We start from the raw sequence: 22,136 nt of genomic DNA on the forward strand, positions 1-22,136 counted from the left end.
ATCGCGAGCAAAGGGCGGCATCAATCTGTTTCCTGGTTGGGGATGAGAACATCATCCCTTCGCTAAAGCGGCATCTTCCGGACACGATGGATTCTGCTCCCGTGAAAAGTTTCCTATCCTCAAGTCATAATTGAGACAAGTCTGTTTATGTTTGTCACAGGCTTGTAATCAATCCGCGGGTAGGTGTCTCCCTTTTCTATCGTGTGTTTGTCAAACAGGCGACAATTGTCTCTTTACGGCGTTGTTGGCGAGCCTGTTTTCATAAATTCTTTCCCCAAGACATGGATTCTCTTTGAGACCGTACATCTTCATCTTCTGTCATTCTCTTTTCAAGATGGCGCCACAAAAGACGATCCTCTTCATTGATGCTTATGATTCATTCGCCGAGAACATTGCTGCTCTGCTTCGCCAGCAACTTAGTGTGCAGGTCACATTGATCAGAATCGACTGTGACATTTCGGTGCAGTATGAGCAAGGGTATCAAGAGTTTTTCACCGGTTTTGATGCCGTAGTCCTGGGTCCTGGTCCTGGCAATCCTTACAATAACTTGGATGTCGGCTTGTTCAACCATGTTTGGGAGTGGGCGCCACTCCTCAACATACCGGTACTCGGGATCTGCCTTGGATTTCAAAGTCTTTGTGCCCAGTATGGCCTACCGATTGTTCGAATGGGACTCCCCTGTCATGGACATGCCAAAGATGTGCTTCACACCGGGACCGACATCTTTGCCAATTCGACGCATGTCGTTGCAACTAACTACAACAGTCTTGGCGTCAGAGTTAAGGACTTCAAGCTCGATATCACCAGGAGCCGACGGACTTCGACTGGATCTCTCGAAAGCTTTGTTTCCCTTCAAAGCCTACAATCTACTGATTCGGCCTCTTCTGCTCCAACCGGCAGCAAGGCTATTGTGCGCCCAGCAGAACACCTAGAACTTCTAGCATGGGACAAGGATGGATGGGTGATGGCAGTGAAGCATAAGGATCACCATTTTCACGGTGTTCAATTTCACCCGGAGTCGTGCAAATCCAACTCTGCTTGCTTGGACCTGATCAAACAATGGTGGTCTTCTGCAACAGAGCACAATGCGGAGCACCAACGACCTGTCTTGATATCCGGCCAGGTCGAGACCTCCAAAACCCCCGACAACACCTACTTGGACCATTCTCCTTCAGAAGAAGGGCCTCACGATGCCGAATGGATCAATTCAACCGAACCTCCACGTGATGTCGGTGCCGTCGAAGCAGATGTAAAGGATCTCAGTGACTCCAGTCAACGCCTTCTCGATCTTCTCCATGGGCTTGTAAGCACAAACAACGGCACCATAGTATCCGCAAGCATACCTTTCGACCCTGAACATCGCAACCTTACTGATTTATGGCGACTTCGAGGTTCAGAAACCCCTCTGGTGATGCTGGAGTCAACAAAGAGAGGACGATACAGCATCTATTCGTGCAATGATTCGTCAAACTTTCGAATTGAATATCTCAACGGTGAATGCTCTCTATATGTGGGCTATAAAACTGTGGCAAACGCGTCCGTTGCAATTGACCGGGCCGAAATGGTCAAAGTCCTGGAAATCTTCATGTGCAGCCAGCAAATCAACGACGACAGCTCTGATATTCCATTCAGAGGCGGACTCGTGGGGTTTCTATCCTATGAGTTTGGAATTGATTCCCTTAGTCTGGACGCTCGATATATGGAAGGCGAGCGCCTCATACCAGATCTCAGCCTCTTGTGGGTTGACCGCAGCATCGTCGTCGATAACGAAACCAAGCGTGTGTACATTCAGTCAATTCGAGGGGTTTCTTCACTACGAGGCTGCAACGATGGTGCATGGGTTGCCGAAACGAGCCATTTGCTACAGAGAAATGAGCCAACCGATCCGATCAAATCAGGACCCAACGATAGCATGCAACTGCACCTCGCACTATCATCTTCCACGTTTTCAATGCCTGACCATGATCGGTACATTGCCCAAATTCGTGATTGTCAGGCCGAACTCCTAGCCGGAAATTCTTACGAACTCTGTCTTACGACCGAAGCGACGGTGACCTCTCCTAAGAATGAATCCGAAGTGGATCACGATTATTCTTTCCTCTTGTACAACAATATTCAGCGCCACAACCCCGTCCCGTTCGCCGCTTACATACGTCTCAATAAGACCACAATTCTTTCGTCTTCCCCAGAACAGTTCCTCTCCTGGTCTCGAGCCGGCACCATTGACATGGTTCCAATGAAAGGCACTGTCAAGAGAACTCCCGAAATGACACTCGAGAAAGCTACTGAGATTCTCTCCTCTGCCAAAGAGTCCGCCGAGAATCTCATGATCGCTGATCTTATTCGTCATGATTTGTACACTGTGGTTAGCCGAGATGCTTTGGTTGAAGTGGTCCGTCTGTGCGACGTAGTCACCACAGAGACTGTATACAGCCTCGTGTCTCACATCCGCGCACATGTGCCTATCCCTGCTGGAACTTCACGGGACTCTTCAGCGTCTATCACGCAGATGATCAAATACGGCATCCGTGCGCTGACTACTGCTCTACCACCCGGAAGTATGACGGGCGCACCCAAGAAACGATCCTGCGAGATCCTTCACCACCTTGAACAACGACACAGAGGCGTCTATTCCGGGGCAATAGGCTACATGGACGTCACTGGCAATGGCGCTTGGTCTGTCTGTATTCGCACAGCATTCTCTCACGCAGACGAGGACGTTCCCGCGCGGGATGAACAAAGCCCAGCAATGCAGAAATGGCATATCGGCGCTGGTGGTGCTATCACCGTGCTCAGCGACGAGGAACAAGAATGGGAAGAGATGATGACGAAACTGGAGAGCGTCCTCAAAGGCTTCAAGACGCACGGTGATGTGGCTGGTCTTCAGGAACTGATCGAGCGTCATCGGAATCCCTCAGGACCCCTTGAGCGAGAAATTGCGAAGGAGAGACTTGAGAGCCTCGAGAGGGCGCTGGAAGCTTCCACACTTTGACGTACCTGTACCTGTACCTGTACCTATTCGTCTTGAGCTGCATCACGTACCTCCGTTGCCCTTTTGAGCCTTCTGTTTGGCTGGCTTGCCGGCCGACCATCAGCATTGCAGGGCACACCGACGGACTAGTGTATGCTCTTGACTATTCGGTACCTCGGCAGTGTACCTGTACCCTTGCATTCAACATCTGGGCTGGAGGAGGAGACGATGGCTGGTAACGGTGCTGGAATGGAAGAAAAGAACTACAAAAAGTCGTGATTTGTACGTGGGGACCGTAAAGTGTGACTTCTGCCATCAAGCGCGGAGGCCGGGAACACAGCACACGCACCCAACACACACACACACACACACACACGGACTTTTCAAATGTATGATTACGATGACATTTGCTTTTGCCGACTTCAACGCGGCTTGCGTGATACCCCATAGAATTTTCTCTAACAGCGCTGAAAATCGATGTCTACCTTATTCTACATGATTGCTACTAGTCCGTTGGAGGTGAATTTCCAGTGTAAGCCACTGCACGGGTAGACAAAAGAGAGATCTTTTTTAAAAGGAGGCAGAGAACCGCACCGGCCTATATCTTTGTTCGATCTGTTTAACGTCTGGATCTGATCTATTGGTACCTGTCAATCTCACAGGCGCAGGAAATCGGTGGTCCAACTCTCCCAAGCAAAATCTGTGTCGCCTGTCCATGCGAGGCTGTCGAAATCAGGAGGATCCAAAGTGGAAGTCAATTGGACGGGCTCTTCAACGACGGCCCCTGCTCGACGTTTTTGCCAGAGCCGTTGGATGAAAGAAGGCGGCGTGCTGTTTGAACCACAGCCACGTGCACCGGCGAGGTGCCTCCTGCGTGTTTCCCAAGCCTCGAGAGTCAAGTCTCCCAGGGTCGCGAAGAGCGTGTTCTCCGTGTCGGTAACCAGTTCCGGGTGCTCGTCGTAAAGGGCCTGGACCAGCTTCCAAGCCAGCTCGACTCGGTCGCCGGACCCACGTCGCCGGAGCTCGCTTATGACATAGACGTAGACATCTGCCTGGAACCTCGTGGTCGCCATGTGCGTGAACAGGTGCAACGAGAAGCTGTTGCTGCGCACGCCGATGTCGACGAACTCCATAACCGCCACGGCCGCGTCGAAGAGCTTGTCGCCGTCTTCTCGGGTCATGTAGGACCTGGCACCGTCGGGGCCGACAACGGCGCGCACACGAGGATGGAGGACGATGAAGCGCATGCGCGCAATGCCGAGCTTCGCCATGGCGTACGTGAGTCCATGGAGAGGCACGCGCGGGTCGCAGTGGTCGAGAAACTTCGCGTGATACATGGCATCGAGTTCGCTGATTGCCTCCTCTTCGAGCTGCCTGGACCTCTGACCGTTCGCCTGGTGGCCCTGGAAGATGTTCTCGAAAACCTTAGTTGCCGTCGGGGATGTGCGGAGCCAACGCGCGACTTCGTACTTCATTAGTACGCACATCATCTCGGTAGGCGTGCTGTGCTCGGCGGGAGGCCCGACCATGTCTGGATGCAAGTCTGCGTCATTGACATTGAGCGGAAGTCGAATGTCGCCTAGTTCTGAGAGTGGTGGTCTGGCGACGGAGCGAGTCTTGCTGTCAAGTCCTATCAGCCGCCACCATAGCCTAATGCGCAGTTCCTGTTCGAAGAATGAGATTTTACCGTCCGTGGAAGCACGGTTGAGACCCATCGTCTGGCCAACTCTGATAGCCGCGGCGGTCAAAGTGCACGTGAGCTCTGACTCTGGGTTCGCAAGGAGGAACAGGACGAATGCTTGGAGAACCTCAAAATCTCGGCTCGTCAAGAACTCGGCTGCCATGAGTGCACGGAGTGCAGAATGTCGGTAGCGTGACAGCAGCACGTCTCTGGACTCGTCGAAGGAGGACTGGCATTCTGCGGAAGTCAGTGACGTTACGGCGAGAGTGTAGATGGCAAAGAGTATCGCGTTGAGCGGTTTTGAGACGCCGCTCAGATCCCAGCTTGCGTCTAGCATACGCTGCTGTAGTGTGGGTACGTGGACGATCTTGGAGAGGGGATTGACGCGCTCAACGAAGATTTGCCAGAATCGGAAAATGTGTCGTGGTTCTGGATGTAAGTCTTTGAGGTCGGTGTGGGCATTACTGGAGCATACCGAGTCCAGTGTTGGTCCTGGAAGGAATAACGGGTCTTCTTTGTGGCGTAGAACTTGTACAGGAGGATGTTTGAGCTCTGGGCTCAGATCGGACCAGAGACATCTGGAGGACAGGTCAGTCACGTAACCTCTTAAAAACAGAAATTGCTCCAGAGGATGCAGCAAGGTAACTTACCGTTCGAGATCTGCAATCTGTGTTTCTGAAGACCAATGGTGACCATCGGCCGGCTCCAATACACGTCCCGAAGGAATCTTTTGAGAAGGCCGACGATCAGCAGGGCTAGCTTCGAACTGCATGTTTGTACCGCTGGCCACTGAACTTGGAGTCTCCGGGGCGTTCGCTCGAGTTTGTCCTCTGATGTTAGCCTCCAGCTCTGACGGCACCCATGTATGCGTTCGACCAAGTTCGATGTGGTGTTTCCTTAGGAGACCCTCATACCGCGCCAATTGGTCGTATACACTCTCATTCGCCGCCCTTTTTCGCGGCCGAGAGGGTTTATTGTCGACAACATCGTTTGCACAGGTGACATGTGCCTTGACACAATTGGTGCATGTTTCATTTCTGTTGTCGCGATCGCAACGTATCTTTCGACTTGCACAGCGCGAACAAGCGTGTCTATGGGGCCGGTGGTGTGCTTTTGGCGACACTGGCGGCATGTCTCCGGTGGGAGGGATGCAAAGGAATGGTCATGATATGGGGAGGCATTTTCTGGGACGGACAGAAAACATGATACTGAGATCAATTTAGGGATATTAGCAGATCACTCTCTTTGCAGAGGTGACATGAAGTCTGTCCAGAGTCGCGGGGCCGAAAAGTTTCCTTCGGGAACTCCGTTACTTCCACAAGAGGTTAGCCTCGGACAACTCGTCCCTCGACTACAAGCAAACCTCCCCCGTCTCCCTCCGTATTCACTTACTTCGTCCTCCGCCAGTGCAGAGCAATGGCCTGGGATCCTGCTAATACAAGCGACTCATGTGGGTCGTGGACACTTCGCGAGGTCTGTATTTTGCCATCAATGGCTTTGCACTCCAGCAGACCTCCGCGCACGCCCTTCGGGCCCGTCACAAACTATTGCCTTCCGCGTTTAGGAGACGGAAACGCGCATTGAAACAGGTATAAGACAGTCGTGGAGCTATCGCAGTTATCCTCATGCTCACACTCGTGCTATAAAAGGTTACTCTTGGAAAGCTGTTATTGTTTTGTTCGCATTATCTGAACCTTGACTCCTCAGAGCACCACTTACATCAAGTCTAGTCTAGCAGTCGGATTGATCGTTTCCCACTGGGGTTGCTCGACTACCAATCTTCCTCATCGGAGTCAATCAACAATTTCGATACAGACGCTTGCAACCTGAGTTCACGAAAGCATACACCTACGTCATGTTGAACAAGCGAAAACCGGATAACATGTCGAAATCAGCACCCGCATCAGCACCATTGCATGATGGCGAAAGTCCAGCGAGTAAAGAAAAAGAAGATGGTGAAAACAACAAGACCAAAGATGTTCAGACCAGCGAATCTGATATCGTCTACCCTTCTGGAATCAAGCTATGGCTTCTACTCATGTCTGTTCTGGTCGGGATGTTGTTGTCTTCCCTAGTACGTTGGAAACAACTGAACTTCCGCGTGCTTGTGCTTCAGACACTGTCTCCATGCTGAACTCACACTCACTAACGAATGTTCGTCTTGCTCACAGGATCGTCTAATTATATCGACCGCAATCCCTCAAATCACCAATGAATTCAACTCGGCAGACGACATTGGCTGGTACGGCACGGCGTACTTACTCACCAGTTGCGCGTTCCAGCTTGTATTCGGCAAATTGTATATTGTGTTCAGTGTCAAGGTTACATTTCTGACCTCGGTTCTCCTGTTTGAGGTTGGCTCAGCTGTTTGCGGCGCAGCTCCAAATTCGATTGCTTTCATTTTCGGACGTGCTATTGCGGGCGTCGGGTCTGGGGGTATACTGTCTGGTACTGTAGGTATCAACATCCCTTGTCTGCCATCGAAGCGCCTTTGAAGTCCTCAGAGTTCCTTCGTATCCCGGGATATAGCTAACGTTAGTCTTGCCAGGTCGTGGTCATCGTCTACTCGCTCCCATTGCACAAACGTCCCATGGTCCAAGGTTTCATGGGTGCTGTATTCGGTGTTTCCTCTGTTGCTGGCCCGCTCATTGGTGGTGCTTTCACAACCAACGTAACATGGAGATGGTGCTTTTATATCAACCTGCCTCTGGGTGGTGTGGTCATGGTGCTTGTTTTCTTCCTCCTCAACATTCCTGACCGTCCTGGCACGGACAAGCCACTGAAGGAAAAGATACGACAGCTCAACTTTCTGGGTCTGCTAGCTCTCTTCCCCGGGATCGTATGTCTCTGTATGGCTTTGCAGTGGGGTGGGACAAAGTATGCTGTAAGTCTTTACTCCCCTCATCTTTACACAACCATTGGGATTGCCATACTTACCCTTCACTTTTCAAATTCCATTTCAAGACGACAGAGACAGAAATGTGACATGACTGACACGATAGTAAACAGTGGAGTGAAGGCCGTGTCATCGCTCTATTAACACTAGGGATTGGTCTTCTTATCGTCTTTGTATTGATTCAGGTCTGGAAGCCTGACCAAGCCACCGTCCCGCCTCGGATAATTACTCAACGGAGCGTGGCCTCTGGAGTTTGGGCAAGCTGTTGTATCGGCTCCCATCAAATGTTATTTCGTAAGCTCTCTCTCCAGTCCTAGTCCGTGAAAAGTGCCACCCTCACTACCGGCATCTACGTATAGCACAATTTCACACAATCGCGAAGTTACTGATGGATGATCGCTAGTCTACTACCTCCCGGTATGGTTTCAGGCCATCGACGGCGTCTCAGCCGTAACAAGCGGTATTCATATTCTGCCCATGCTCCTTCCCGTCGTGGTCGCCTCGATCCTCAACGGCCAAATGGTCTCAAGGATAGGCTACTACACGCCTTCAATGATTCTAGGGACATGCATGACGGCCATCGGCGCCGGGCTCCTCACAACCTTGCACGTCACCTCCACTGAAGGCCAATGGATCGGGTATCAGGTTCTCTACGGTCTGGGCATGGGGCTCTGCAATCAATCTCCCAACATGGCCGCGCAGACTGTGCTGCCGCGCCAAGACGTCTCAATAGGCGTGTCGCTCATGTTCTTTGGGCAGACCCTCTTCGGCGCAGTGTTCACTTCCGTTGGCCAGAACCTGTTGGACAATCAACTGTTGAAGAAGCTGCGCCTCCTAGGTGTCCCTGGTATCAATGCCAAAGTAATCCAGGACCACGGTGCGACGGATCTGTTGAACTTTATTCCACACCAGTATCACGATGTGGCGTTGAAGGCGTACAATGATTCCCTTAGGGCTTGTTTCCAGGCTGCTCTGGTCATGGCTTGTCTTTCTACCTTGGGTGCGGTGGCTATGGAGTGGCGTACTGTCAGGAAGAACCTCCCACCGAAGGATAAGACTGGCGCAAATGATACAAGGGATACAGAGGAGGGTAAGCGTGGTGGTGGCAGTATGACGATGGAGAGCAAGACCGGTACAGCCGTTACCCAGATTCCAGGAGCATCAGCGGGGTTTGTCCGTCAGGACTTCGTGTCTGGTGGTGACGGTGTCTCCACTGCGAATTGTCAACGTCAATGTACACTCACGCCGCAGCAGCACGTAACGGAAGGCCCAGAACGAGACAGTGATAACCGCACTGAGATCGGGCCGGAGAAATGAGATCAAGAATCCCGGTATTTGAGCGCTTGGTGATAGAGGGGGAACATAATCCGTGAGTGCTTCAATTACATGTACAATACTAATAAAGCCTGTCGGTGTCGTGGATCTCAGCTCAGCTCTTTACGTTTTGGATCAGCAATTGGGGTGTAATGGCACTAGATATTCTCTTCTCAGGACCCATTAGGACGAACCTACTGATATTACAAGCACATGCCTTCACACATCTCATGGCACCATAATCACATCCGTGGACACGCGATTGTTATCGATTGCTGTGGACGAGTTAGTTAGTCCCTAGTGCGGGAATTCGCCATCGAAGGACGTACGCTTCCTCCACCACATGGTTGGACAAGAACGACGCTTGTTGGATCATCCCAATACAAGACTCAAGTCCTAAGCAGGGACGTCTATTCACATACAACCCGAGTTTCGGCCGAGAACTCTTCTTCGTACGGGCAAATAGCTAACTTTTAAGATGCTCCAGATGTCCCCCAAAGTGCAGCTCCAAAAGCCAACCAGGCAAGACTCGCGGAGGCCCCCACGTCGGGCTAACTAAAGAGACGGTAGACGTCTCAGTAGGAGAACTCGTGTACATACCAGCATCGATCTTGGTTTCTTCGCAATGCTGACCGGCGACTGTTTTGTGGCGACAGATGTTTTTTCTCTCGCAAGAAAGGGGAAGCGTGAATGAGCATTTGATGATAGCTCAGAGTCAAAAAGCCTGGATACCGAGCCACCCCGAAGACCTTTTTCCGAGACGACACCTGAGCTGTGAACACGATGTAGGCACGAGCACCCTGATCAGTCATGGCACAATGCACTTTGACTCGATTGTGACTTTTCTCGCCAGACGCCCCGTATCGACCTGCTGTGTGGCCAGTGGGCTGATTCGATGGCGTGATATGTCGCCCTTCTTGTCCAAACCCGCGCTACCAGACACGGGCATTGGCTATACGAGCGAGGAGAGACGCACGCCTCGTCGAGTCGAGCAAACCTTCCTGGAGGTCTCACATTCTCCTCCATTCACAGGAATCACATCCAACGCCAGCCCGCGAGAAATACGATCTCCTGAACCTCCTTCGCTCCCAATGGACGACGACAACGCAATCAATCGCGCAATTTTAGCGGCGAACGCACTATCTCGACGTCGTTGTCGTTCGTTCGAGAAGGCCACACCATGGCGGTCACGGGGGCACGACATTGCTCGCTTCGACGAGTTCTGGCAACCACATATATCTTGGTTGATCACCGACAGGCAGGTAGCGAGGGCGGAGTTCCGTGTTCTCATCTTGTTGTCTGAGCATTGGACAAACACCTTGCATCTCGCTTCGTGTTTCGCTCGCTTGCCGAACGATACAGGCCAGGCACGTTCTGGGAGACCCGAGGGCAGACATCGCTTCGGCACTGGGCGCGATTAGGATACCCCTCTTCTTCTTTCTCCTTCAGATACTTTCGCTGTGTCACAAAAGGCGAGCATCTGTGTCTCGGAAAAAACCAAAAAAAAATGTCAAGCAAGCCAAAGGAGGTCGACGCGGTCGTCGTCGGCGGAGGGTTCGGCGGCATACGGCTCGTCCATCTCTTGCTACACAAGCTGCACTTTCAGAACGTCGTCGCCATCGAGAAGGGCAGCGAACTGGGCGGCACCTGGTATTGGAACCAGTACCCGGGAGCTCAGACCGACACGGAGAGCTGGGTGTACCGCTTCTCCGACGACCGCGACCCGCCCAAGTGGGACACGCGCTACCTGAAAGCCGAAGACCTCCAAGTGCAGATCGTCGACACGGCCAGGAAGTCGGACGTGCTGAAAAACTACATCTTCGACAACGAAGTCGTCTCGGCGCACTACGACGCGGCGAGCAACCGGTGGCTCGTCGCGACCGACAAGGGGCTCGAGTTTGCGGCGACCTACTTCCTCACGGCGCTGGGCATCCTCACCAATCCGTACGTCCCGGATTTCCCCGGGCGCGAATCGTTCAAGGGCGTCTCGTTCCATTCCGCGAGGTGGCCCAAGGGTCTCGATGTCCGGGGTAAACGCGTCGCGGTGATCGGCACCGGCCCGTCCGGGAGCCAGATCACGGCAGCGATTCACCCCCTGGTCAAGAACATCACGGTGTTCCAGCAACGGGCCCAGTACATCGTGCCCGTCAACGACCGGCCGGTGTCCGAGGAAGAAAAGAAGGACATCTACGCCAACTACAACGGGATCTGGGACACGGTGTTCAACTCCCTGTTTGCCATGGGCTTCGCGGAGAGCCAGCGGTCGGCGCTCGCCGTGTCCGAGGCGGAGCGGAACGAGGTGTACGAGCGCATCTGGAACAAGGGGGGCGGCTTCCGCTTCTTCTTCGAGACGTTCAACGACCTCGGGACCGACGTGGACGCGAACGAGACCGCGGCGGCCTTCGTCCGCGGCAAGATCGCGGAGATCGTCAAGGACCCCGAAACCGCCAGGCTACTGCAGCCCAAGGGACACTACGGAGGCCGCCCGTTGTGCACGCAGGGGTACTACGAAGCGTTCAACGAGCCCAACGTCTCCCTCGTCGACATATCCAGCAACCCCATCGCGGCCGTCACCCCGACGGGACTGGAGCTCCGGGACGGGCGGTCCCTTGACGACTTCGACGTCATCGTCTACGCCACGGGCTTCGACGGCGTCGACGGCGCGTACCACAACATCGACATCACCGGCCGCGACGGCCTGAAGTTGACCGACGCCTGGAAAGACGGCGCGAACGCCCTGTACGGCGTCAGCGTCTCCGGGTTCCCCAACTTCTTCACCGTCACCGGGCCCGGCGGCCCGTTTGCAAACATGCTCCCCTCGATCGAGCTGCAGGGAGATTTCATCGTCAGCCTCATCGACGAGGTGGACAGCAGGAAGAATAAAATCCGGGAGGACGGCGACCACGACAACAACAAAGGTAGGGCCGGCGGGCGCGGCGGCACGGTCGAAGCGGATGGCCAGGCCCAGAAGGAGTGGGCCGCCACCGTCCAGGCCATTTCCAGGGCGACCGTGTTCGACAAGGTCAAGTCGTGGATCCAGAACGACAACGTCGAGGGCAAGAAGAAGTACAGTGCCTTCTTCCTGGCCGGCTTGCAGAGCTACATTGCCAAGTTGACCGAGGAGAAGGAGTCGCGGTATCCCTCGTTCGTGTTTGCCCAGTAGCAGAAGTAGTAGAGATTCTACCGTGTATGCGCGAAAGCCCCTAGGTGGATTTGCCAGGGGTTTTACCAACCGGGCCCGAGGAAACAAGGGCACCTTAGGTGATATTGAATCGGATACCATTGAACCGATACACTTTTCGTCGGCTGTGGACCTGTGTGAATTATCGTGTTTGCGTACCACCACAACCATACCTGACTGACTTTCGGAACTGGTGACATTCCTCTCGTGCGGCAAACTCCGATTCTCTGCCAGGAAGACTTAGTAGAGTAGCTTTCAACGTTTCATCGATTACTTTTCCACACCAAACTTGCCAAAGACATGACGGAAAGGACGAATAAGAAAGAAAGAAAAAGATTGTGGAGGATATCTCATTGTAACACTGATGCTTTTTAAGATCGAATGTCTGGAGATACTCCCAGATACCATGTCTAAAAGAACAGGTCGGGCAACGCTAACACGTCGCAAGAGGCTAGGCTCTTAAGAATCTTTTTGATGTCAACCTTCAACACCTTCATGAATTCCGGGAAAAAATCATTCCATGTTTCGTCAATCGTATGCGAAAAGACCGAGAGAGAGAAGGGGGGTGGGAGGAGATGTGAGAACTAAGACGAGTCTGGACAATCCTGTTGGATTCAGACTACTTATTTCTTCTCATTCTGGACGAGCTTGACCTTCTCCACGACCTTGGGGTAGAGAGGATGATCCTTCTCGAGACCGGTGAGCTTGGTGGTGGCATCCTCAGCGGACATGGAACTCAGGATCTTGGCTAGCTCAAAGCTCTCATCATCACCCTCGACGTTTTGGAAGCGAAGAGCCATCTCAACGCCACGGAGCAAAGCCTTCACTTCGTAGCCACGTTCGGCAAGTTGTGCAGCAGGCCCAATGAACCGTTCCTTGCGACCAAGCTTGCGGAGAGGTGCACGGCCGACACGTACAGGAACATCCTCGAGATGAGGATTGGAGATGCGAGAGACAATGGTCTCGACGTACTCTTGTTGCTCCTCAGGGGTGATGTCGTGCTTGCCACTGATGAGTTGAGCAGTCTCGTCGAGCGCTTCGTGGACTGCTTGTCTGATTTCAGGATCGGCCATAGCTTCGTGAATGGTCTTCAAGCCCTTGTAGTAGCCGAAGTAAGCAGCAGTTGCGTGGCTGGTGTTGACGGTGAAGAGCTTGCGTTCAATGTACGGTTCCAGGTCATTAACCCAGTGGATACCCTTGATTTCGGGATGACCGGACTTGAAACCCGTAGTCTCGACACACCATTCGAAGAAGCTCTCGATGACAACGTCGAGATTGGCATCCGGGGGTTGCGTGGGGACGATTCTGTCAATGGCTGAATTGCCAAACTCGGCCTTTTCGGGGAGCTTGGGGAGGAAGTCGGGCTTCATGTTCTTGGGGTCGACGATCTGCTCCTTGAGGGCATCAGTGGCATTAATCATGTTCTCACAAGCAATGACTGCCAGCGGCTTTGACTTGGTGCGCGCCATGATACCCTCCGCAATGGGCTTGGCGATGAATTTGAGCACGTTAGGGCCGACAGCGCAGGTCACTACCTCGGCGTCGGCAATGGTCTTGACCACCTCATCCATGTCTGTCTTGGAGTTGAGTGCCTTGTAGTTCGTGATAGTCTTGCTCTTTTCGCCCTCTGGGCCAACTTCGGTGATCTTGTACGACTTGGAGGCATTGATGCGGTTGATCAGGTCGTCGACGACATCAACAAAGACGACGGCATAGCCAGACTCGTGCATCAACTCGGCAATAAAGCCACGGCCAATGTTGCCGCCGCCAAAGTGCACGGCTGTGCCAGAAGGCATGATGACGACAGGGTGAGGTAAATGGTTTGTGAGTCTGCGCACAGGTAGAAGTCAGTGCGGGAAGCCAAAGAAGGGAAATAAAGGGTGTTGGCCGCCGATTGAGTTGCGGACTGTGAACGACAGCTATCACAATGGCGCATGCGACGACGTACCTGTGTCAGAGTAGGACTGGAAACGCTGGAGAAAGCTGAAAAGTGGGCGCTGAGAGGTGAGATGTTTGACCAAGACAGGACGCGGAGAAGGGAATGTGCGGTCTGGTATGTGTCTGGATCGCGAAAGACTGTGGTGTTGGTGAAGGTGAGGACGTCGCGAGAAGAAAAGCACAGGAGGTCCGGTCAACAAGGTAAGAATAGTGAAGTCAAGTAGGCAAAGTGACTAAATTAATGGAGCGGGATGTGAAGCTGGCAGTCTGGGAGTCTACAGTGCAGTAGTGCGTCGGGGCAGAGGCTTGAGGCTAAAAGGTACTTTAGGTTATTATTAGGGAGGTACCTGTAATTATTAGTTAAGGTACCTGAGGCACAGGTACTTTAGAGGCGAGAGTTTAGCGGGCGGGCTGAGTGCCACCGGGGCACCTCATGCCGTAGTTGCTGTAGGCCGGAAGTCAACTACGGCCAGCCCCGCGATGCCGTCATGCACCCCGAGCAAGCGTCAAACAGCCCTCATTAAGCCCTCACTGATTGGGCGCACAGGGGCGTCTTGGGCGGATCCAAGACGCTACTTGACGCTCTAGAGCCCAAACCCCGCCTATCACCCGCACACCACGCGAATTACGTCACTCTGTTAACGCAAGACGGCGAGAATCAGAACAACACAAGGACCACGCGACACGGGCAATAAGGCACCTGAGAGCCTAGTAAGAGCAAGACAATGTGTACAAGAACAGGCACGGTATGTAATCAGTGCAGAGGGCGATATGGGCGATATTGAGCATTGTCGTTTACTCGGTCGTCCAGCAACGGGACACACAGCCACAACCACACCCACACACACATATTGCAAACACCTCCTGCATTGGTGCCCAACTTGTATACTAGCCACCATCCCAGGCAGGGTACTGTACCAAAAAGAAAAAGCCTCATCATTCTCGTTGTCTCAATACTACATTATCATTATCATCGTACCCAAGGAGGCAGGAATGGAGTACCCGTACCTTAGGTACTGTAGGCTGTACCTGTGCCCTCTGCCGATACGGAGTACATGTGGCTCTACGGAGCACTATCTCTGACACCAACCCGATTCTCGCCGACACCCGCAAACCCCAGCCTAATATGGATCTTTCTCGCCATATCTTCGGCTCTTTGATCTCGGTGCACAGCACTGAGCGCTGGACACTGCTGACGCCAGAAGCATGACCGCAGTGGCTGCCCAGGTCATTCCTAAGAACTTGCCTCCTTTCGAAGCGGCAATCCCAACATCATGTCCATGTTTATTAACCGCATCCACAGCCTTGACGATGACCGCCGTAGAAATCGCCGATGCTATGCCGATGCTCAGGAAGGCAAGCTGTTTCAAAACCGCAGTCAGCACAAATCTTGCGACCACCATAGGCGCAGCGCGGGGTCTTACCACGTCAATGAGGAAATTGATCATTGCAGACAACCGCCCATTCATAAATATACCCGCAAGAGCTGCAAGGACAGCTATGCCGGCAAACGCAACACCGATAATGTACAGCACGGTCATGGCAACGCTGGCCACTTTGACAGCCTTTTCCGCATCTGTAATCTCGTCTGGCCAGTGGATGTCATCCAAGGTTACGCCGTCCGGCAAATGCTCTTGCACAATCTTGGTAGGTTCAAAATGAAATCCCACTGTGCGATTGGAGCATTCCGTGATGTTCTCTTTCGCATTGTGCAGGGTGGCATTCGGCGTGTATGTGCCCTCACAAAAATCCATTACGTGAACGTTAAAGAAATCGGGGAGGTCTAGGGCCGTGGCGATGTCGGAGCTAAAATCGTTGACGAGGTCGTTGAGGTCGCTCTCGAGACTGTTGAGGATATTATCCAGAGCACCTCCGTCGCCGTCTGTCGTGTTGAAAAGGCTCCCATGACCTATTCGGGAGATGTTAAGCTGGGTCGCAGTCAGCCATAGTCACAATAAGCGAAGTCCCAGGGAGCCATACTGTCAACAGATCGGCATCTTGGAGAAATGATTTGCTGGATCCTGCAAAGAGACACAGCAGCGTGAGAACCAAGGCGGCAATGGAGCACGCCAACGTCAAGACCGAGGAAAAGCGCATTGTGATGAGAGCGCACAAGTGGGTATATTGCTTCAACAACGGCCAAAACCAGTAGATACAATGTACGACGGTAGAGATGCTGTGCTGCGTCCAGAGAAGGCCGACAACTTACAGGGAGGATAGAGAGCCATCATGACTGGTAGCGAGGCATGGCAGCATTATATTCGGTGGCAAGACTTGCATGTTTCCCGGTGGCCATGTTTTGATGCGATGCTTCAAAACCTGCCTTGACCATGGCGTTGGCTTTGTCTGTGTGGTTGATAGTGACGCGCCGGCCTGAGTCTAGCGGCAAACAGCCCTGTAACTCCACAAATGGCTGGTGGACAGGACGTCCAGCTGAATGTCCCTGGCAAGCCTCACACAGGTATGTTGGCGCTTAGTCCATCTGGACGGCTGTTTCCCTGCACAAAGAGGACTAGTAGGGCATCTCAGCCACAATGTGACCGTCCTGACTCCTCGCCAGCTTGTGGGAAAACGTCATTCTTTTACGCCGTTTCCTTCTACTTGTCGATCTGCGTACTGATCACCTCGAGGTCCTTGTTCCTGTATCATGTATTCTCGGAGCACCTCGCGCACCTCCACTCTGTAACGTACAGTATGTACTTGCTCGACTCAGAAATCCGGGCAAGACCCCTGTTCGCAGCCCCAGTGATGGTCTCTTGGCGGCTCCTGAGACTGGGTTAGCGTTCGATGGCATCTTTCCTTACAGATTCTCAGACACTGTAAGCCAAGATGAATGACCGCCAATCTGGCAATCCTTTGTCAATGAAGGACATATTGTACAAGTACCTGTGTCTGGTGCCTGGCCTGCGATAGAGTTGACCACGTGCGTAATCTGGCACAACGCGTCTCGGCCAGGTTTTCAAGCTCTGGGAGTCACAGCAGCAAAAGGATCTTTGGTTGCACTTGCCGCCTTCAATGATACAGTAATTGCTGGTCTGACGACCATTCAGTTTCGATGCGTGTTACAATAAAATGCATAGATATACGAGAATAAACTATTTTCAAAGCGACACTTGTGGTGGCCAGATCCGACCTTAACTTCGAAGGCTTATACTTCGTAGCTTTCTCAGGTCGCTACGACTGGGCCGTGATATCGTCAGTAGTGCCTAGGTGGATTTAAATAATGCTGATCCTTCTTCATACCGGTAGTTATCGCGTTGAGGCCATGGCCTCCAGGGACAGCTGGATCCACCAGTATAAGATCCAATGCCCGTTCCGAGCTGGCGGTAATGCCCGGAGAGGAGGCCTGCTTTGAGGATAGAGGAGTCGCTGGGTACAATATTCCAATCCTTCTCTTCAGATGATGCAACCTGGACCAGGCCATGAGCAACTTCATCCCCACTAGCCAATGGTGATAACCCGTAATGATTTCGGACGCTGATCGAGACTGTCAAGGCCCACATATATTTGGGATAGTCGGTGGTCTTTCTTTTCAATATAATTGAGGACCCAGTATGGCCATCTTCAACAGACATTTGTCGAGACTGGCCTCGGTGTGTTTGACCAGGGCAGTGGCACGGCGCGGCTTGACTCATCCGTCTTTGGGAAAGAAACTGGCACCGTCTTGCAGCTGCAAAAGGGCGTTCTGACAATATCGACGCGCTTGGGTCTACCTCGAAGTGTCGTCGTAGTGAATGATATTTCAAACCTTGGCTTTCATTTGATTTTCATCACAACCGCTTCTCTGCGGACAAGGGCCCCAGATAAGTGGCTTTATATCATCCAGCACGACTATTCTGACATTGCAGAGTCAGGTTGAAGGTCTTGCGTGTCTCGCTTCAGTTCCTTGATCGCAGTCTGCTGCACAGTCAGTGACTATCCCGGCATCGCGTCGCTCCGACCTACGGCTAGGGCTTCGGGGTTGACTCCATTTTCAATCAGAGAGACACAAAGTGATAGCTGAGTCCGATCCAATTGGGTGTTCTGAGATCATCCATCAGCTGATTTTCCCTGGAACATGGAGACTTTCTACCAGCAGGACAGAGATCTCTTCGAGAATGTCCACCACTTCCCGTGCCTTTTCACGTTTAGAGTCGGTAGACGGCATTTTTCGGCGCTGTGGAAGAGAGTTTGAGTTACTGCCTGAATAAATTGCAAGTCCGGTCGCGAGAAACAAATTATTGATGGTTTTGAGAACACGCTTGATGACTTCAAAGGCGTTGAGTGACTTCAACTGACGCGTCGCTGAAGAACGCGATGCCTGCCAAGACTCTGTCTAGGGAAGCCTCAACTAGACAGTTTCCGCTTTCCGCATTCTTGAACACTCAAAAGAAAGTTGAACATTATGCACACATCAGTCCATATCAAGGACTCATCTCGATCTTGCTGCTCAATCGTCCACGTCGCCGTTGATATCTCTGCACTCCTGTATTGTGGGAGATAGCAGAGGGTCTGGAGAGCCAATGCTGCAGCCTGAGCATGTGGTCTTCAATGAACTACGAAAACTCCCTCGATCCCGCGTTCCAGCCCTCCTTGATGATATGCGGAAACTAGAAAGAAAAGTTTTTGCTGCAAACGAAGTATTTTCTTTCGACGACAATATTGTGGGCAAGCAAAACATGATCGTCCTTGTTGGACTCTCGAAAACTGCAGAGGCACAGGAGTTGGTTGCTTATGCTGTCTGTGTGAGATGGAACCATCAGCTGCTACTTCACAAGATCTGCGTTGCACCATCTCACCGCCGCAAGGGGCTGGGTCAAAGACTGCTGCAGATGGTCATTGACCGCGCGCGTTCCTGGTCATGCCGAGGAATTGACCTGTGGGTGGACGAAGCCAACCAAGATGCCCGGCGTTTATACTCTCGGCAAGGGTTCATGGATCAGGAGGTCGTAGCAGACTATTATTCGAAAGGTCGGAACGGTATAAAAATGTGTCGGAGGTGGAATGAGGACCCGTGAGTCTCAGCGCCGCATTCTCTCCCATGACCATCCCTTGCATCTGTTAGATGTGCAGCCAGCCCCTTGAAACTCTTCTTAAGTGCTTGCACCCGCACGATCGGATCGTCGTATGCGACTATGAACGGATCAAAACACCGAAGCAGGTTATACCGGGCTCAAGGCCAAGTCTTTACTTGCTGGTCAAAGAACAGCCTTCCTACGTGGCCAATATCAATTGAAATACGCTTGCTGAAGTATTAATGCTTTCCAAGCTAACACTTGTCGGTTTGCTTCTGTTGGGCGCTGGCTCAGCTACGCCTGAGCTTGCCTTTCCAATAAACTCCCAGTTCCCTCCGGTCGCTTACGTTCTCCAGCCATACAAATTTGAGATTGCTCTCACAACTTTTGTATCCCCACTACCTCAGGTTGTGTATGCCATTACCGGTGGTCCAACATGGCTCCAACTCGACAATGGCAGTCGACTCTTGACGGGAATTCCTCTCCAAGAAGATGTCGGAACAAACACCTTTCAACTGACAGCTTCAGACTCGACAGGAGAAACGTCGACCACTGTTACTTTGATGGTGCTTTCCGAGCCAAGTGTGTTGACGTCGAATACTCCAGTGCTTCCACAACTGGAAACGGCTGGCCCTGTGTCGGCGCCACACTCCCTTATATTGCATCCTTCGCAGCCTTTCGAAGTAATCTTCCCGCCTGAGACTTTCCATGGAATCTCTTCGAACACAAAATACTCTGCGGCGTTGGAAAATCATTCTCCTCTACCCTCATGGATACAGTTTGACCCTTCGCAACTCTCATTCAAAGGTACTAGCCCTCCCTTGATCCCGAGGTCCCCGGCTTCTCAAACATATGGACTTGTGATGATGGCCTCAAATATCCCAGACTTCACACAAGCCATGGTTCAATTTGATATCATTGTTAGCGATAACATCCTTGCGTTCACAGCACCGATACAGCAGTACAATATCTCCGGGAACGCCCGCTTTGAGACACCCTCGCTTCGGTCCTCGCTCTTGCTCAATGGAAAGGCCATTACAGATGTGCAGGTTGCAAACGTGACTACGGACGCACCTGACTGGCTCAAGCTGGACAAAAGTCAAATTGTTTTGAGCGGCAGCGCTCCAGATACTGCTGACATCAACGTTACAATTAGTGTCACGGATACCTATAATGATGTTGCAAACACAACGATTCAGATACTGCACAAGGATCTTGTTACCAGGCCTATCGGCAAAATTGCAACCATCAGAATAACTCTCGGTCGAGAGTTCTCCTACAATGTCAATGAATCAAGATTTGTTGGACCAGGACAGATGACCGTGAACCTGGGAGACACGTCTAGCTGGCTTCACTTTGATGCGCAGCGACGAACGTTATCTGGTCTGCCACCATTGAGTCTGCCTGCCAGCACAATAACCATACCAGTAACTTTCAAAAATGGCACCGTGGATATCAGGGCTACTGTCGACTTGCAGCCCGCGCTGAGAGAGATTGAAGCCTCTGGCACGTCTACACTTAGGTCCCTGCCAACAACCACCCCACGACCAGGTACGATCAATAATTCCTACAACACAGGTGCTCAACCGAACAAAACCCCGAGCCGGCGTGTAACAACCATCATACTAGCGATGTTGGCAGTGGCATGCGGGCTCCTAACCATATTTTGTCTCGTGCTATGGGTGATGAGACGGAGAAGGGGACAAAGAAAAGTTGCCGGTGAGCAAGAGCTGAGTTCAGGCGAAAGTCAGCGACGCGAAAGCACCACGAGGGAATGTTCAGAGCCCACAACTGCTCCGCTTCCTGTGCAGCGCGGCGGTCCCCAAAATCCAATCTCTATGCAACCACCACCGACGCGGATCGACTCAACATGGCCCAACGAGGCGCCGGAGGGACCTAGATATAGTTCTGCCGGTACCGCAAATCTGCCATCAATTCATGATTCCCGGCTCGCATATAAATGGGGACCTCTTAATAACCACCCAGGTCAAGGAAACCTTCCGCCGAGAGATGCAATGAGCGAAAAACTCCCTCCGTCGAAACAGCAGGCTCGCACGTCAATCACTCACGAGCCGTCGGGCTCCAAGATTGATACAAATGAGCGAGGTTCTTCAACGCTCTCTCGGCAGTCGCGATCGCAATCTATAATTGCTCTTCCAAACAGAAGAAGTGGAGCTGGACATGGCAACGGGTTGATGATGGATTCCAACGCCAATAAGGACCTGGACATCGGTGATTTACACCCGCCTTTAGACAGCAGACGAACTACCATGGTGCTTGACTCGTTTCCCAGTCCGCCCCAGGATGGGTCAAAGACAGCAAAAGTCCGATCACTGAACAAACCTGCCAACCCTTCTTTGCGTGTCACTTCAGAGGACAGTAATCTTTCATTCGAGGCACGAAGACAACAATGGCACACGGAACGCGCACGAGCACGGCTGGAAGGGGGAGCACGTTTCTCCAACGCCGGATCTTCATTCGCACTGAGAACGCCCCGAGATCCGCCTGGCAGGCGTAGTGTTGCTCGCTATACCCAGCCGTTGTCTTTGCTATCATTGTACGAACCCGCTTCAAGAGAACCTTCCTGGTCCAGGTGGTCAGGCATGGGACCGCCTGCTCAGGAAACTCTCCGTGCTGCAAGTCCCCTAGACTCGCTAATCGAGAATCTACCAGGTTCTAAGAGAAGTGCCAGTTTAATAAGTGATGGTCAATTTGACTCCGCCGCATCTTCTAACAGCCAGTGGGAATTTGAAGACCTCATCGACGAAGATAGAAATGAGACCACACGCCACTGTCAGACGAATGGACAATCAATAACGACGCCACGTCTGCCCTTTGACACTGTCCGGAACTCACGGCAAAGTACCAGTAGTGAGACTCTTCCCACACATCCCGGGCAGGCACGGCTGTCAGATGTAAGGAGGAAGCATTTCAGCGTGGCGGATGGAGAGCTGAAATCATACCAGAGCCATCACGGGAATTTTCGCTTCATATGAATACGTGCGGCTTAGGCCAAAAGACGCTTTGCTGTTGGTCTTCCTTTGGGGTTTCGGGCGGTTTGTACCTCGGAGTAAACATGGTCAAGTTCTCCTTTGACCCTTGGGGTGTCTCGGCTCCTCTGGACTGGGAGATGGAGTATTTTAAGTTTGTATCGTTGGAAG

At 52.3% G+C, this 22,136-nt stretch overlaps 7 protein-coding genes across 7 annotated transcripts; 4 read left to right on the forward strand and 3 right to left on the reverse strand.

Moving 5' to 3' along the window:
• Positions 1-334: 334 nt before the first annotated feature.
• On the forward strand, positions 335-2,992 carry PV08_00930 (uncharacterized protein; the record flags this gene model as incomplete). The annotated part of the gene is made up of 1 exon (XM_016375295.1): positions 335-2,992. One exon carries the CDS (start codon positions 335-337, stop codon positions 2,990-2,992), a length of 2,658 nt encoding a protein of 885 aa, XP_016240571.1.
• A 635-nt stretch (positions 2,993-3,627) lies between these two features.
• On the reverse strand, positions 3,628-5,784 carry PV08_00931 (uncharacterized protein; the record flags this gene model as incomplete). The annotated part of the gene is made up of 2 exons (XM_016375296.1): positions 3,628-5,230; positions 5,303-5,784. The coding sequence occupies 2 exons, from the start codon at positions 5,782-5,784 to the stop codon at positions 3,628-3,630; spliced, it is 2,085 nt and encodes a 694-aa protein (XP_016240572.1).
• A 723-nt stretch (positions 5,785-6,507) lies between these two features.
• On the forward strand, positions 6,508-8,865 carry PV08_00932 (uncharacterized protein; the record flags this gene model as incomplete). Its single annotated transcript, XM_016375297.1, has 5 exons — positions 6,508-6,726; positions 6,824-7,105; positions 7,201-7,536; positions 7,662-7,842; positions 7,952-8,865. The coding sequence occupies 5 exons, from the start codon at positions 6,508-6,510 to the stop codon at positions 8,863-8,865; spliced, it is 1,932 nt and encodes a 643-aa protein (XP_016240573.1).
• A 1,504-nt stretch (positions 8,866-10,369) lies between these two features.
• On the forward strand, positions 10,370-12,025 carry PV08_00933 (uncharacterized protein; the record flags this gene model as incomplete). Its single annotated transcript, XM_016375298.1, has 1 exon — positions 10,370-12,025. The coding sequence occupies one exon, from the start codon at positions 10,370-10,372 to the stop codon at positions 12,023-12,025; it is 1,656 nt and encodes a 551-aa protein (XP_016240574.1).
• Positions 12,026-12,666: 641 nt separating this feature from the next.
• On the reverse strand, positions 12,667-13,839 carry PV08_00934 (uncharacterized protein; the record flags this gene model as incomplete). Its single annotated transcript, XM_016375299.1, has 1 exon — positions 12,667-13,839. The coding sequence occupies one exon, from the start codon at positions 13,837-13,839 to the stop codon at positions 12,667-12,669; it is 1,173 nt and encodes a 390-aa protein (XP_016240575.1).
• A 1,263-nt stretch (positions 13,840-15,102) lies between these two features.
• PV08_00935 (uncharacterized protein) lies at positions 15,103-16,078 on the reverse strand (the record flags this gene model as incomplete). Its single annotated transcript, XM_016375300.1, has 3 exons — positions 15,103-15,342; positions 15,406-15,909; positions 15,962-16,078. The coding sequence occupies 3 exons, from the start codon at positions 16,076-16,078 to the stop codon at positions 15,103-15,105; spliced, it is 861 nt and encodes a 286-aa protein (XP_016240576.1).
• Positions 16,079-19,217: 3,139 nt separating this feature from the next.
• On the forward strand, positions 19,218-21,971 carry PV08_00936 (uncharacterized protein; the record flags this gene model as incomplete). Its single annotated transcript, XM_016375301.1, has 1 exon — positions 19,218-21,971. The coding sequence occupies one exon, from the start codon at positions 19,218-19,220 to the stop codon at positions 21,969-21,971; it is 2,754 nt and encodes a 917-aa protein (XP_016240577.1).
• Between the last annotated feature and the right edge of the window lie 165 nt (positions 21,972-22,136).

The sequence above is a fragment of the Exophiala spinifera genome (genome assembly GCF_000836115.1).
Source record: "Exophiala spinifera strain CBS 89968 unplaced genomic scaffold supercont1.1, whole genome shotgun sequence".
NCBI classification, from domain to species: Eukaryota; Fungi; Ascomycota; class Eurotiomycetes; order Chaetothyriales; family Herpotrichiellaceae; genus Exophiala; species Exophiala spinifera.